The sequence below is a fragment of the Dendrobates tinctorius genome, unplaced genomic scaffold (genome assembly GCF_039654945.1).
Source record: "Dendrobates tinctorius isolate UK_male_01 unplaced genomic scaffold, ASM3965494v1 ptg000129l, whole genome shotgun sequence".
NCBI classification, from domain to species: Eukaryota; Metazoa; Chordata; class Amphibia; order Anura; family Dendrobatidae; genus Dendrobates; species Dendrobates tinctorius.
In genome coordinates, this window is record NW_027361797.1 from 30782595 (window position 1) to 30797478 (window position 14884).

Here is a 14884-nt window from a genome sequence, read left to right on the forward strand (position 1 = left end):
TTTATAAAGACTATTGGTGTAGTTTTACCCCATAGCAGATTATATTCGGTAACAATTGTTTATGTGTAGAGTTACAGATGGCTTCTTGGGGAGTCATACACAAATTGAGAGGCAAATATTGATTATATAAACCTTAAAAATACAGCACATCCCCCTCGACATGTTTTGCCAAATTCTTGGTGTCATCAGGGGTTTGTCTCATATGCCTTTGTCCCATCACCTGAAGATGCCGAGAATTCAGTGAAACATGTCAGGGGGACATGTGCTGCATATTTAAGTTTTATGCAATCAATATTTGCCTCTCTATTTGTGAATGACACCCCGGGGTGCCATCTCTAACACTACAGATAAGAAATTGCTACTGAATATGATCTAAACAAAAGTAATTTCTCTATATGACATATATGAAGTGTGTTAATCAATACCCAATTTACTGTATACATTTTAATTCAATTCGATAAAGGTTACGTTTTAGTGAGGGGGTTATATCTAGTGGGGCTTTGCCCTTTTAGGTCAACTAATGTCCACCCCCCACCCGTCCCTCAAACTGTGCATAAATGTATCTCCAATTGGAAATTCCCACATTGCCTTGTTTCTTTTTTTCAGAGGAGTTACTACTAGAAGATTTTGGAAATTATACCTTCTTTTCCTTTGGTTATGTACCCGTCCCTTCTCAGGATGATGGAGATATGTTTCACGAGACTTTGGAGGCGATGGAAATCATGGGATTCACTGAAGAGGAACAGTTAGGTAAGAGATCATCCCAACCTACTCATCTACACCTTCCATAAGATCTAACAACTTTGTAGAAATGGCACCTTACAATTATAAGTATCATTACTCCTTAACCCTTAAAGGACCAGAAGGCCACATCTAACTGAGCATTTATGGAAATGGCCACATCAGTGCAGTTGTCCAGCTGCTTCGAAGTAAAATATCTTGAACTAACCCTGACATCAGAATTTAGCAATTATAGTAAGTTGTTCTCCTTTGAAGTCTCCAAAATGACCAATTAAACCAATCTTGTGCATATGAAGCACTCACCCTTAATATTAAGGCTGGCATTCTTAATATTGTAGGCTTTAACCCCTTCCCCTTTAGTGCAATAGTCGGAACAACGTAGAGAAGGTCAGATCTTCACTGTAGCAAAAGCGATGGTGGTAATGATGCTCACAAGTGATGGTCCACTAACGAGCTCGTTAAAGGAGGTGTCTTACAAATGCTCGGGGTCAATTCCTTAGTCTGGGAAATGAAGGACTGAGAAAGTGTTGGTTTATTACAAATTCATATTGTTTTGGGTTTTTTTTTCAAAATGGCAGCAATGATGAAGGTGGTGTCTTCTGTCCTCCAACTTGGTAACATTGTGTTCAAGAAAGAAAGAAACACTGACCAGGCTTCCATGCCAGACGACACAGGTATACTAATAATGACCTTAAAGACTTCCTGTCATTTTGATCAGTTTCTGCTTTCCCCCCTTACAATGTTCCTTTTTCCCATCTACTCCATCCTGGATGACTTGCCAGCAGTATGAGAAGCATGTCAGAACTATATGTGCTGGGACTTCCTTGACCTGGCTTCCCATCATGTATTGTATCCAACTCTTTTTGAATCGAATAGGAATTTTGACTGATCCGAAACCCCCGCCTCTCTCAGATGGCCCGCTGATTGCAGGAGCTGGGCAAAGACCCTCACACACTTCCTGCAATTCCTCACACTGTCTCTACTGCTAGAGATAGAGTTTACAGGACAGCGGGCAGTGGACCGCAAGTTAGGAGAAATTAAGACTCACTCACTTTTTAGTTATATTTTTGCACAAAATATTAATTTTTGGAAAACTAAGTGGCTGCCATTTCGGATTTTGGATACATTCGCTCACATTTGATAAGCGCTCAATCGCTGGGGTTGAACCACTGGGACCGTCACATTCATAAGAACAGCAGTCTCATGAAAGGAGTAGCAGCTAACTATGGTCACCTCTGGCCCAGTGATAGAAATAGTATAGCCCTTAGCCATTTAATTCAGACATGATTTACAAGTAGTCAACATTTCATGAAGGACTTACATATATTAAAGAAGCTCTCCTCCTCCCATCAAAAGGTTTATCCTCGTAATATATTACAATCATCATATTATACAGTACTGTATACTTACAATTTCGCCCTTCTTCCCAGTAAAATTCTTCTTTTTTCCATTAGGTCTATGACTTCACATCATTAAAAACTGACTAGCTGAATCCATCTAAGTTTTATATAGAATGTCTTTTTTCCCCCCTGCATGAGTCATCATTAGAACTACAATTCTACATCACTGCAACGGGAGCAGCTTGATCAGGAGTTGAAGAGGGGGATGACTCATGCAGGGAAAAGAGACCTCCTGTTTCTACATAGAGCAGAGAAAAGGAAAGAATTAACTGGGTAGAAAGGCGAAATGAGCAATTGTAAGTGCACAGTGCTGTATAATATGATGGCTGCAATATATTAAGAGGATATAAACTTTGTTGAGTATCATGCTTTAATGCTTTTCAAACTGCCCACACACCAGCAGTTGGCAGGTTGCTGCTGGGAGGGCATTTTTTGGCAGGAGGGATACCATGCCAAGGGCTTTATCTAGCTCTTGCAAATTCAGGAGAAGTAACAGTTTTATAATGAACTAGAGGTATGCCCAATGCTATCGCATCGGGAGGGAAGTGTGTGTGTGTGGGGTGTGTGTGTGAGTACATGTGTGCACGTACGTGTGTGTGTGTGTCCCGCATCTGCCTGCCCACCCACCTCCGTGCAGTCACAGCCGGCAGGAAAGAGGGTGGTTTGCGGCCTGTGCTGGAGATGTGAGTACATGTGTGTGTATATGTGAGTACGTGTGTGTGAGTATGTGTGTGTATGTGAGTACAAGTGTGTGTGTGAGTGTGGGTGTATGTATGTGTGTGCATTTGTGTGAGTTTGTGTGTGTGAGTACGTGTGTGTGTGTGAGTACGTGTGTGTGTGTATGTGAGTACGTATGTATGTATGTGAGTATGTGTATGTGTGTGAGTACGTGTGCGTGTGTGTATGTGAGTACGTTTGCATGTGTATATGTGAGTACGTTTGCGTGTGTATATGTGAGTACGTGCGCGTGTGTATATGTGAGTACGTGCGCGTGTGTATATGTTAGTACGTGCGCGTGTATATGGGAGTACGTGCGCGTGTGTGTATGTGAGTACGTGCGCGTGTGTGTATGTGAGTACGTGTGTATGTGTGTGTATGTGAGTATGTGTGCGTATGTGAGTACGTGTGCGTGTGTATGTGAGTATGTGTGTGTGTGTGTATTTGAGTATTTGCGCGTGTGTATATGTGAGTACGTGCACGTGTGTATATGTGAGTACGTGCGCGTGTGTGTATGTGAGTACATGCGCGTGTGTATATGTGAGTACGTGTGTATGTGTGTGTGTGTGTGTGTATGTGAGTATGTATGTATGTGAGTACGTGTGCGTGTGTATATGTGAGTACGTGTGCGTGTGTATGTGAGTATGTGTGTGTGTGTATTTGAGTACGTGCACGTGTGTATATGTGAGTACGTGCGTGTGTGTATATGTGAGTACGTGCACGTGTGTGTATGTGAGTACATGCACGTGTGTGTATGTGAGTACGTGCGCGTGTGTGTATGTGAGTATGTGTGTGTGTATTTGAGTACGTGTGCGTGTGTATATGTGAGTACGTGCGCGTGTGTGTATGTGAGTACGTGCGCGTGTGTGTATGTGAGTACGTGCGCGTGTGTGTATGTGAGTACGTGCGCGTGTGTGTATGTGAGTACGTGTGTGTGTGTGAGTATGTGTGTGTATGTGTGCGTGTGTGTGTATTTGAGTACGTGTGCGTGTGTATATGTGAGTACGTGTGTATGTGAGTACGTGTGTGTGTATGTGAGTACGTGTGTGTATGTGAGTACGTGTGTGTATGAGTATGTGTGTGTGTATATGTGAGTAAGTGTGTGTGTGAGTACGAGTGTGTATGTGAGTACGTGTGTGTACGTACATGTGTGTGTACATACGTGTGTGTGTATGTGAGTGTGTGTGTGTACATACGTGTGTGTGTGTGTGTGCATGTACATGGTGGGCAAGCAGCGGCGGCAGGTTCAGTGGTGAGGGGGGTCCTGGCGGCGGCCAGCCATCAGGAAAGACTGCGGCTTGCGGCTTGTGCACAAGCCGCAAGCCGCAGTCTTTCCTGCCAGCTGTGACGGAGGTGGGTGGGCAGGCAGCGGCGGGTCCGGCGGGGGGCTCCTGGCAGCGGCCAGCAGGAAAGACTGCGGCTTGCGGCCTGACGGAGGTGGGTGGGCAGGCAGGGGCGGGTCCGGCGGGGGGAGTCCGTCGGCGGCGGGTCCAGCAGCGGCAGCGGCGGGGGGTCCGGCGGCGGTGTCCCGCTGGTGGTACTGTGGAAGGGCCTGGTACCACCAGCGGGTGCCATATTGAAATACCCATCACTTGGGTATTTCAATATGGTGGTCGGCGAACTTCCGGTCGGCGCGGTGGATTGTGGGATTCGGGGACATCCAGACGGAAGTGGATGACGGACAATTTAAGGCAATTATATATATAGATTAGATTCATATTTAATTTTTCTCATGAGCAACAACCAATTCTGAGACTACAACATCATGTAATGACTAGTGAGGCTCAGTAGAACAAACATTGAGAATCCCTGCTGTATCTATACTTTACCCTATATTTATACTTGTACCTGTTTCCAATGATAATAAAGATGGTTTTACTGAATGACAATTAGGTCTAATTATCTGTAATTATGACTTCATGTTTTGCTCTTTAGCTGCCCAGAAATGCTGCCATTTGATGGGAATCAATGTAACAGACTTTACAAGGTCCATTCTGACTCCTCGTATTAAAGTGGGAAGAGACCTTGTGCAGAAAGCTCAAACCAAAGAACAGGTAATGACTTTCACTGATTACTGATCATTAATATTGATCTTGACCTTCATTTATTCCTATTTCAATGTACAGTTGTGGCCAAAAGTATTAACACCCCTGCAATTCTGTCAGATAATACTCAGTTTCTTCCTGAAAATGATTGCAAACACAAATTCTTTGGTATTATTATCTTCATTTAATTTGTCTTAAATGAAAAAACACAAAAGAGAATGAAGCAAAAAGCAAAACATTGATCATTTCACTCAAAACTCCAAAAATGGGCAAGACAAAAGTATTGGCACCCTCAGCCTAATACTTGGTTGCACAACCTTTAGCCAAAATAACTGCGACCAACCGCTTCCGGGAACCATCAATGAGTTTCTTACAATGCTCTGCTGGAATTTTAGACCATTCTTCTTTGGCAAACTGCTCCAGGTCCCTGATATTTGAAGGGTTCCTTCTCCAAACTGCCATTTTTAGATCTCTCCACAGGTGTTCTATGGGATTCAGGTCTGGACTCATTGCTGGCCACCTTAGAAGTCTCCAGTGCTTTCTCTCAAACCATGTTCTAGTGCTTTTAAAAGTGTGTTTTGTGTCATTGTCCTGCTGGAAGACCCATGACCTCTGAGGGAGACCCAGCTTTCTCACACTGGGCCCTACATTATGCTGCAAAATTTGTTGGTAGTCTTCAGACTTCTTAATGACATGTGCACGGTCAAGCAGTCCAGTGCCAGAGGCAGCAAAGCAACCCCAAAACATCAGGGAACCTCCGCCATGTTTGACTGTAGGGACCGTGTTCTTTTCTTTGAATGCCTCTTTTTTCTCCTGTAAACTCTATGTTGATGCCATTGCCCAAAAAGCTCTACTTTTGTCTCATCTGACCAGAGAACATTCTTCCAAAACGTTTTAGGCTTTTTCAGGTAAGTTTTGACAAACTCCAGCCTGGCTTTTTTTGTCTCGGGGTAAGAAGTGGAGTCTTCCTGGGTCTCCTACCATACAGTCCCTTTTCATTCAGACGCCGACGGATAGTACGGGTTGACACTGTTGTACCCTCGGACTGCAGGGCAGCTTGAACTTGTTTGGATGTTAGTCGAGGTTCTTTATCCAACATCCGCACAATCTTGCGTTGAAATCTCTTGTCAATTTTTCTTTTCCGTCCACATCTAGGGAGGTTAGCCACAGTGCCATGGGCTTTAAACTTCTTGATGACACTGCGCTCGGTAGACACAGGAACATTCAGGTCTTTGGAGATGGACTTGTAGCCTTGAGATTGCTCATGCTTCCTCACAATTTGGTTTCTCAAGTCCTCAGACAGTTCTTTGGTCTTCTTTCTTTTCTCCATGCTCAATGTGGTACACACAAGGACACAGGACAGAGGTTGAGTCAACTTTAATCCATGTCAACTGGCTGCAAGTGAGATTTAGTTATTGCCAACACCTGTTAGGTGCCACAGGTAAGTTACAGGTGCTGTTAATTACACAAATTAGAGAAGCATCACATGATTTTTCGAACAGTGCCAATACTTTTGTCCACCCTCTTTGTTATGTTTGGTGTGGAATTATATCCAATTTGGCTTTAGGACAATTCTTTTTGTGTTTTTTCATTTAAGACAAATTAAATGAAGATAATAATACCAAAGAATTTGTGTTTGCAATCATTTTCAGGAAGAAACTGAGTATTATGTGACAAAATTGCAGAGGTGTCAATACTTTTGGCCACAACTGTAAATTAATGTGAATATATGTCCTTCTCATAACCTATAAAATATTTTACTCATTAAATGTGGCCATAGACATTGGATAAAAGTTGATCTGAGAATCTCTGCTGGGTCCCCAAACAACACCTATCTAATATGGAGAGATGATACATAATCCAACTGTTCTGAAAAGATGTTGAGAAAGATTACCACCTTGAAAATGAAATTACTCAACTTGTCAGGAAGCCAGCCATGAACACTCTACTGCAACCTTTTGTAGTATACGTTTGCTGTGAAATTGCCCAATAGCTTGCCTAGCAGCAATAGTAGTCGTTTAATGGTCCTTCAATCGTCAGTCAATTGGGCGATTGTCCTGACTATTGATGGCAGAGGTGAGATATATTCTTGATTGTCCTGACTATTGATAGCAGAGGTGAGATATCTTCTTGATTGTCCTGACTATTGATGGCAGAGGTGGGATATCTTCTTGGTTGTCCTGACAATTGGTGGCAGAGGTGGGATATCTTCTTGATTGTCCTGACTATTGATGGCAGAGGTGGGATATCTTCTTGGTTGTTGAACATATAATCCCTATAAAAAACTATTTTATTTCATGATATTAAAAAACACCATTTTCCCAGTGAAAAAAAGTGGCAAATGCCACAATACAGAAAAAAGACCTACACTGAGATGCTGCAAAAACCCTACATTAGGCCTCTCTGATACCTTCCTATCCATGGATGTTGGCACCCTAAAGATCACTATTTTTTGGCACCCCCACTCAACGAGGACTATCCCTCGCTCCCCTACCAGTCCCTGATATCACAGATGTGAAAACAATATCCGATAGTGCAGAGATGAATAGTAAAAATGCCCTAGAGATAATGCAAGCTGTCTCAGAAAAAAATACCCATAAAAACAAATTACCACAACATGACAATCAAAGGTCCACCATATATCCGTATTAGATTAGATATGCCCTGACAATGGAGCATACATAGAGAAAAAAGATTAGAAAAGTGGCCACTTATCATGCATGGTGTCACCCCAACGCGTTTCCCCGCACCAGCGGTTCATCAGGAGGCATAGAAGATGAATATGATGTCCGTCATGTCAGATATCAAGATGCAAAATGATGTTTTTTTAATATCATGAAATAAAATAGTTTTTTATAGGGATTATATGTTCACCTGCTTTGATTAGTGATGCCTACATTATCATTATTTTTCTCTTATATCTTCTTGGTTGTCCTGACAATTGGTGGCAGAGGTGGGATATCTTCTTGATTGTCCTGACAAATGGTGGCAGAGGTGGGATATCTTCTTGATGGTCCTGACAATTGGTGGCAGAGGTGGGATATCTTTTTGATTGTCCTGGCAATTGATGGCAGAGGTGGGATATCTTTTTGATTGTCCTGGCAATTGGTGGCAGAGGTGTGTTATCTTCTTGATTGTCCTGACAGTTGGTGGCAGAGGTGGGATATCTTTTTGATTGTCCTGGCAATTGATGGCAGACGTGTGTTATCTTCTTGTGATGACAGAGGTGTGTTATCTTCTTGATTGTCCTGACAATTGGTGGCAGAGGTGGGATATCTTCTTGATTGTCCTGACAAATGGTGGCAGAGGTGGGATATCTTCTTGATGGTCCTGACAATTGGTGGCAGAGGTGGGATATCTTTTTGATTGTCCTGGCAATTGATGGCAGAGGTGGGATATCTTTTTGATTGTCCAGGCAATTGGTGGCAGAGGTGTGTTATCTTCTTGATTGTCCTGACAATTGGTGGCAGAGGTGGGATATTTTCTTGATTGTCCTGACAGTTGGTGGCAGAGGTGGGATATCTTTTTGATTGTCCTGGCAATTGATGGCAGAGGTGTGTTATCTTCTTGTGATATCACAATCAATCTTCATGATTGTCCTGACAATTGGTGGCAGAGGTGGGATATCTTCTTGATTGTCCTAGCAATTGATGGCAGACGTGTGTTATCTTCTTGTGATGACAGAGGTGTGTTATCTTCTTGATTGTCCTGACAATTGGTGGCAGAGGTGGGATATCTTCTTGATTGTCCTGACAAATGGTGGCAGAGGTGGGATATCTTCTTGATGGTCCTGAAAATTGGTGGCAGAGGTGGGATATCTTTTTGATTGTCCTGGCAATTGATGGCAGAGGTGGGATATCTTTTTGATTGTCCAGGCAATTGGTGGCAGAGGTGTGTTATCTTCTTGATTGTCCTGACAATTGGTGGCAGAGGTGGGATATTTTCTTGATTGTCCTGCCAGTTGGTGGCAGAGGTGGGATATCTTTTTGATTGTCCTGGCAATTGATGGCAGAGGTGTGTTATCTTCTTGTGATGACAGAGGTGTGTTATCTTCTTGATTGTCCTGACAATTGGTGGCAGAGGTGGGATATCTTCTTGATTGTCCTGGCAATTGATGGCAGAGGTGGGATATCTTCTTGATTGTCCTGGCAATTGATGGCAGAGGTGTGTTATCTTCTTGTGATGACAGAGGTGTGTTATCTTCTTGATTGTCCTGACAATTGGTGGCAGAGGTGGGATATTTTCTTGATTGTCCTGACAGTTGGTGGCAGAGGTGGGATATCTTTTTGATTGTCCTGGCAATTGATGGCAGAGGTGTGTTATCTTCTTGATTGTCCTGACAATTGGTGGCAGAGGTGGGATATATTCTTGATGGTCCTGACAATATCTTTATCTAATGGGTTTCCAAACCTTAAGAAAATTTCATTTTTCTGTCTTTAAGAAAGTCTTCACTTTTGACTGATTAATACAGAATATATTGCTCTCTCAGGAGAACTGATCGAAACACTAATTTTTCAATTTTGTTTCTAAATAGGCTGACTTTGCAGTTGAAGCTTTGGCAAAGGCAACTTATGAACGTCTCTTCCTATGGTTGCTCGGTCGAGTCAACAAAGCTCTAGATAAAACCAAGAGACAAGGAGCTTCTTTTCTGGGTATTCTTGACATTGCCGGTTTTGAAATATTTGAGGTAAGAAAAATGAGAGGATGTAGAAAATATAATAGACTCAATAAGATTTTGAAAAATCAGACGTGTGATGATATTTCTAAGCCAACAAGACATTGAAGTACAGTCAGTAGTTACTCTAAGAGCAAATATTTCCTTGCTCGATGGGATATTGATTTTCCTATACTGATCAACATTTTTTTATTTTACTATTGTAGGTCAACTCGTTTGAGCAGCTCTGCATCAACTACACCAATGAAAAACTCCAGCAGTTGTTCAACCACACTATGTTCATTTTGGAGCAGGAAGAATACCAAAGGGAAGGCATTGAGTGGAACTTCATTGACTTTGGTCTAGATCTGCAACCATGCATAGAACTCATTGAGAGGCCTGTAAGTAATTTTGTAAGATCTTGTATAATTTTTATAGCGCAAGAGGAAAAGGGTAATGTAGTCTATAAACTATTATTTATTTTGTTATAGAATAACCCACCCGGTGTGTTGGCTCTTCTGGATGAAGAGTGTTGGTTCCCCAAAGCCACTGATGTCTCATTTGTAGAGAAACTGTTCGCAGAACAAGGGAACCATATTAAATTCCAAAAACCCAAGCAACTGAAGGTTAAAACCATCTTCACCCTTGTTCACTACGCTGGAAAGGTACAAGGATTATATGATGACCTGGAAACATCTGATGCCAATTTGCAAAAAAAGACAAAAAAAAAATTGTTGTCATCTCCTATAGGTGGATTATGATGCCACTGCTTGGCTAACCAAGAACATGGACCCCTTAAACGACAACGTGACTTCATTATTGAACCAGTCATCAGATAAATTTGTTGCAGATCTATGGAAAGACGGTAGGATATGGCTTCTGTCACTGTATATTGCACGTTCCTAAGAGCTTGTCCATTCCTTATATCCATTTTTATATAAAAGGTGACAGTTATTACAATCCTATCTGCCTTTTCTAGTTGACCGTATTGTGGGGTTGGATCAGATGGCAAAAATGACTGAAAGTTCCCTACCAAGTTCCTCAAAGACCAAGAAAGGCATGTTCCGTACGGTCGGCCAACTATACAAGGAGCAACTAGGCAAACTGATGACAACACTGAGAAACACAAGTCCAAACTTTGTCCGTTGTATCATTCCAAATCATGAAAAACGGGTAAATATATATTATATATACATTGACTGGAAATGTTTTAGCTTTACAAGAACGTTACCTATGTAATTTTGTCAATCTGCAATGTTGAATCCTTGTAAGTAAGAGATGCTCTTTAGAAGCCTTGGCTGATAAGTGAGAGTCTTTCACTGGGTGCTGCCTATATTTACTGAGATTATTTATTATTTCTAAACCAGAGAACCCAGTGAATGTTCCACAGGAATATAGATGTCTACTGTCATCCCAGTCTCTTAAATGGAATCTGGCAGCAGGGTTTTGCCATTTAATCTGAGAGAATCATGATGTAGGGGTAGAGAACCTGCTTCCCGTGATGTGTTACTTACTGGGCTGCTTGTTGTTACTGCAATATAATCAGTGTTTTATCAGCAGGAGATTATCACTACAGGACTAGTTGTCTCATGCATTGTAGTCCTCTTATTCTGTGTAACCCCGCCCTCACCACTGATTAGCATTGTACATAGCTGCCAATCTGTGGTGTGGGTGGGGTTATAGAGAGCTCCACATTCAGAGAACTGGTAGATCTGCAGAGTAAATAATGATTTTATCAAAACTACAGCAAGAAGCACAGTAAGTGATCCATCACTGGAATCAGCGTATCTGCTCCTATCTTAGGCTGCTCTCAGATTACATAGTAAAAACATGGAGACAGATTCCCTTTAAAGGGAACCTGTTACCAGATTTTGAGTATCTAAACAAATACCATCAATTTTATTTACTCCATTACTTCAGTCAACAAACATGTATATCATGTACTGTCCCGCCCTGTATATCCCCAAAAATACCATTCAAATTTCTCCCACTATGTATGCAACATAGTATAGTCCGGTGCGATCGGCATCATCGCTGCGGTGACTGTGCCTCCTGTCTTTTTTTTTAACCGCTGTCCTTTGCCTCTGATTATTGTGTCATCCACATAACACAATGTAATCTCGCACCTGTGTACGCTCGCACAGGCACACTTTGCTCTGCCCTACAGAGGGCAAAGCTAAGGACATCAATGTGCATGTGCTGTAATGATGACTCTCAAGAGGATGTGTGCCTGTTGAGAAATCTAGTTGCGAATTATTCATATTTTTTTTCTTTTTGCATATCAGCTTATTTCTCCGATTTTGTGTCTAATGTTATAACCGTCTCTTCAGTCAGGAAAGCTCGATGCCCATCTTGTTCTGGAACAGTTGAGATGCAATGGTGTCTTAGAAGGCATCAGAATTTGCCGGCAAGGATTCCCCAACAGAATAGTATTCCAGGAGTTCCGTCAAAGGTAAGTCCCATGAAAACATAATTTTTGCATAAACAGTGTAACTCTGGTGGGTCTGATCCCACTGCACCACGAGGGGCATAACTAAGTGTCTATCGGGTATTCACTATAGCCTCTGATGGTGAGGATAGGCTGGGCCGCCGGTAGACACCAGGTACCAATCCAGGGCAGTCTCCCGAGTCAGAGACTCAGGTATAGAGTACAAGTGGGCAAGACAGAAGCATAGTCAGATGGTCCCAGTTTGGGGTAGGCAACACAGGTTCAGAATTCGTAGCCGAGGTCAGGAGCGGAAAGATCTGGATAAACGAGAAGGCAAGCTGGGCCAATAACATGTGGTACAAAACAGGAATCTAGAGACTGAGCTACCAGGAACCTAAGTTCAGGTGAGAAATGGAGGGGGAGTCGAATGATGGCAGGTTAGAGGCCGGGGAGGAAGATTTCTGCTGGACAGAACGGATACAGTTTCTGCAGGGTTCAACTGCTCTGCACCATGACTCACAACCAGCAGAGCTGGAAGAGAAGCAACAGGCAGCTCAGAGCGATGGTCAGGTACTGGGTGAAGCAGAGCAAAACATGCGGTGAATAGGGTGGCGCTTAGGAAGTGTGCGAGTGGCCGGCGTAACAAACAGTATCATAGAATAGTAAAATAGGCTACACAGTAATGAAACCCTGCAGAAAATCTATAACTAAAGAGGCTCCTCGGCTGGGCTCCATACATTTGTGGGTTAAAAACAACATGTAACCTTCTAATCTTGATACTTGCATGTCTGTGCCGAAGAGTCTAAGGCGCATGCCCATTAATACATTTGCTTCATTGTTGGCTGTCTGTGTGCCAGAATTGGAAAACTAAGAGTCAGTGATAAGCGGTCATAGAGGAGCGCTTAGGAAGCAACCCAGGGGCAGACAAAAATGTCAGGTCTCCACCGCAGCTCCAGCCAAAAACCTCCAATGGAGGATAGGAGCAATGAGAAAATGGAAACGGTCTTAGAAGCGCAGGAAAGAGACTCAGACAAGAGACAGGGGTTAAACCACAACGCGTTTCGACGGAGGATCCGTCTTCATCAGGTGGAAGTATAAACTTCCACCTGATGAAGACGGATCCTCCGTCGAAACGCGTTGTGGTTTAACCCCATCTCTTGTCTGAGTCTCTTTCCTGCGCTCCTAAGACCGTTTCCATTTTCTCAGCAGAATTGGAAAACTAAGCCTTCCAATTTTTGACTTACGGTATGTTACAGTAAATCTCCAATACCCATTAGTTTTTGTGAAACCATCAGCCTTTTTCTTGACACTTTTGAGAAAAGTCACAAACCTTTTCAATTTTTCTACAAAAATGGTTTGCTCCAAAATTTACATTTTGTTACATCATAAATGTGACAAATGTTTCTATCCTGAGTGCATTTAATAGTGGCACACTTCAGCACTAAAGTCATTCTCATGTCCTTGCATTCATTATGACAGATATGAAATCCTCGCTGCTGGATCTATCCCTAAAGGCTTTATGGATGGTAAACAGGCTTGTGTGATCATGGTACGTAAAACACAGAGATGATTAAATATGCCACAGTCTCCTCATATTGCCTTCATGTGTCCAATCCTGGTTGGTGTATGGGTATAAAAATATGATTATTACATTTATATGTATTGTTTTTATAAAAAAGTATAACATATGGAATAATACGTCCACAATAAAAAAGTGGAGTCGATGCCCATAGCAAACAGTCTTTGAAAAATGAATGCTGCATACTCATTGATTGCCAGGAGTAACTACACCTCTTCTCCTTTGAACCTAATTTTTTTTATAGTTTAACAGTTTGTCTTCTAAAATGCACTGAACATTTTATGAGAAGTTGAAATGTTCCTTATGTACTTAAAAAGGATCTGTCACGTGCGCAAATAAAGAGATAAATAACTCTTAAAAATCCATGAGCTGCTCTGATCGTGACGCTTTTTTCCATTTTGCATTGCATCTCTCCATAGCAGAGATATTGAAATTTATTGCTTTTGGAGCACAGTATGGGAAATCTCTGCTTGTAGTGCAACTGTGTGTTTTTTCAAAGTTTTCAGTGGGGGAATATGCTTTCACCCTTTCCATACCACAGCTTGATGGTGGGTTGCCCTCCCAGGGCTGTGGGGTACTCGGTACCGGGCCCGATGAGCTTCAATGGGAGATGTCATGGCAGCTGGGACCCGGCCTGTGACCCTGGGCGCCCATAGTAAAAGGGGGTTGTTGCAGTGTGCTTATGGTGGTGAAAGTTTATAAGTGATTCGTGACGCCACCTGTGGTGTTCGGCAATGGAGATGTAAACTGACGCTGCAGACCGATCCTCTGGGACAGATGGTGTGGTGCAGCAATGATGTTATAGCCCTCCACAGGCAGGGCTGTAGTCCCAGGGCAGTGTAGGTGAAGTGATACGTAGATGGTATAGTACTTCTATTCCTCCGGTGTCTGCTGCAGGACCATTAGTATTTCAATGTGAAGCAAAAAAGGAGAAATATGCAGCACTCACCGATATAGCTGAAAAACTGTGCGTCTTTATTTCACATAAATTCCATCAATAGTTATGTGGACATGCAGGACGTCCTGCATGTCCACATAACTATTGATGGAATTTATGTGAAATAAAGACGCACAGTTTTTCAGCTATATCTGTGAGTGCTGCATATTTCTCCTTTTTTCGCGTCACATTGAAATATTCATGTTTTTTCATGCAAGCACTTCCGTTTTTTGACTGAAATATATACTGCAATACTTCAGATAAATAGCTCCGTCTGTTAATGTGGTGATTTGTGTGCCCTAGTATGCCGTTCATCTGTTTGCTCTTTGCTAGGACCATTAGTATCCATACAACCTCGGGGACCGGGCCCCGGCCTTGCGCTT

The 14884-nt window shown here is 42.4% G+C and overlaps 1 protein-coding gene across 2 annotated transcripts in view; it reads left to right on the forward strand.

Annotated features, from left to right (window-relative positions):
* MYH11 (myosin heavy chain 11) overlaps positions 1 to 14884 on the forward strand; it is a 132549-nt gene that overhangs the window by 94933 nt on the left and 22732 nt on the right. For both annotated transcript variants that reach the window (XM_073542911.1, XM_073542912.1), the window contains 10 exons: positions 607 to 750; positions 1320 to 1415; positions 4794 to 4912; positions 9438 to 9590; positions 9785 to 9958; positions 10049 to 10222; positions 10308 to 10422; positions 10537 to 10730; positions 11888 to 12009; positions 13465 to 13534. In XM_073542911.1, coding sequence (XP_073399012.1) covers positions 607 to 750; positions 1320 to 1415; positions 4794 to 4912; positions 9438 to 9590; positions 9785 to 9958; positions 10049 to 10222; positions 10308 to 10422; positions 10537 to 10730; positions 11888 to 12009; positions 13465 to 13534 — 1361 coding nt within the window. The remainder of the gene's footprint in view (positions 1 to 606; positions 751 to 1319; positions 1416 to 4793; positions 4913 to 9437; positions 9591 to 9784; positions 9959 to 10048; positions 10223 to 10307; positions 10423 to 10536; positions 10731 to 11887; positions 12010 to 13464; positions 13535 to 14884) is intronic.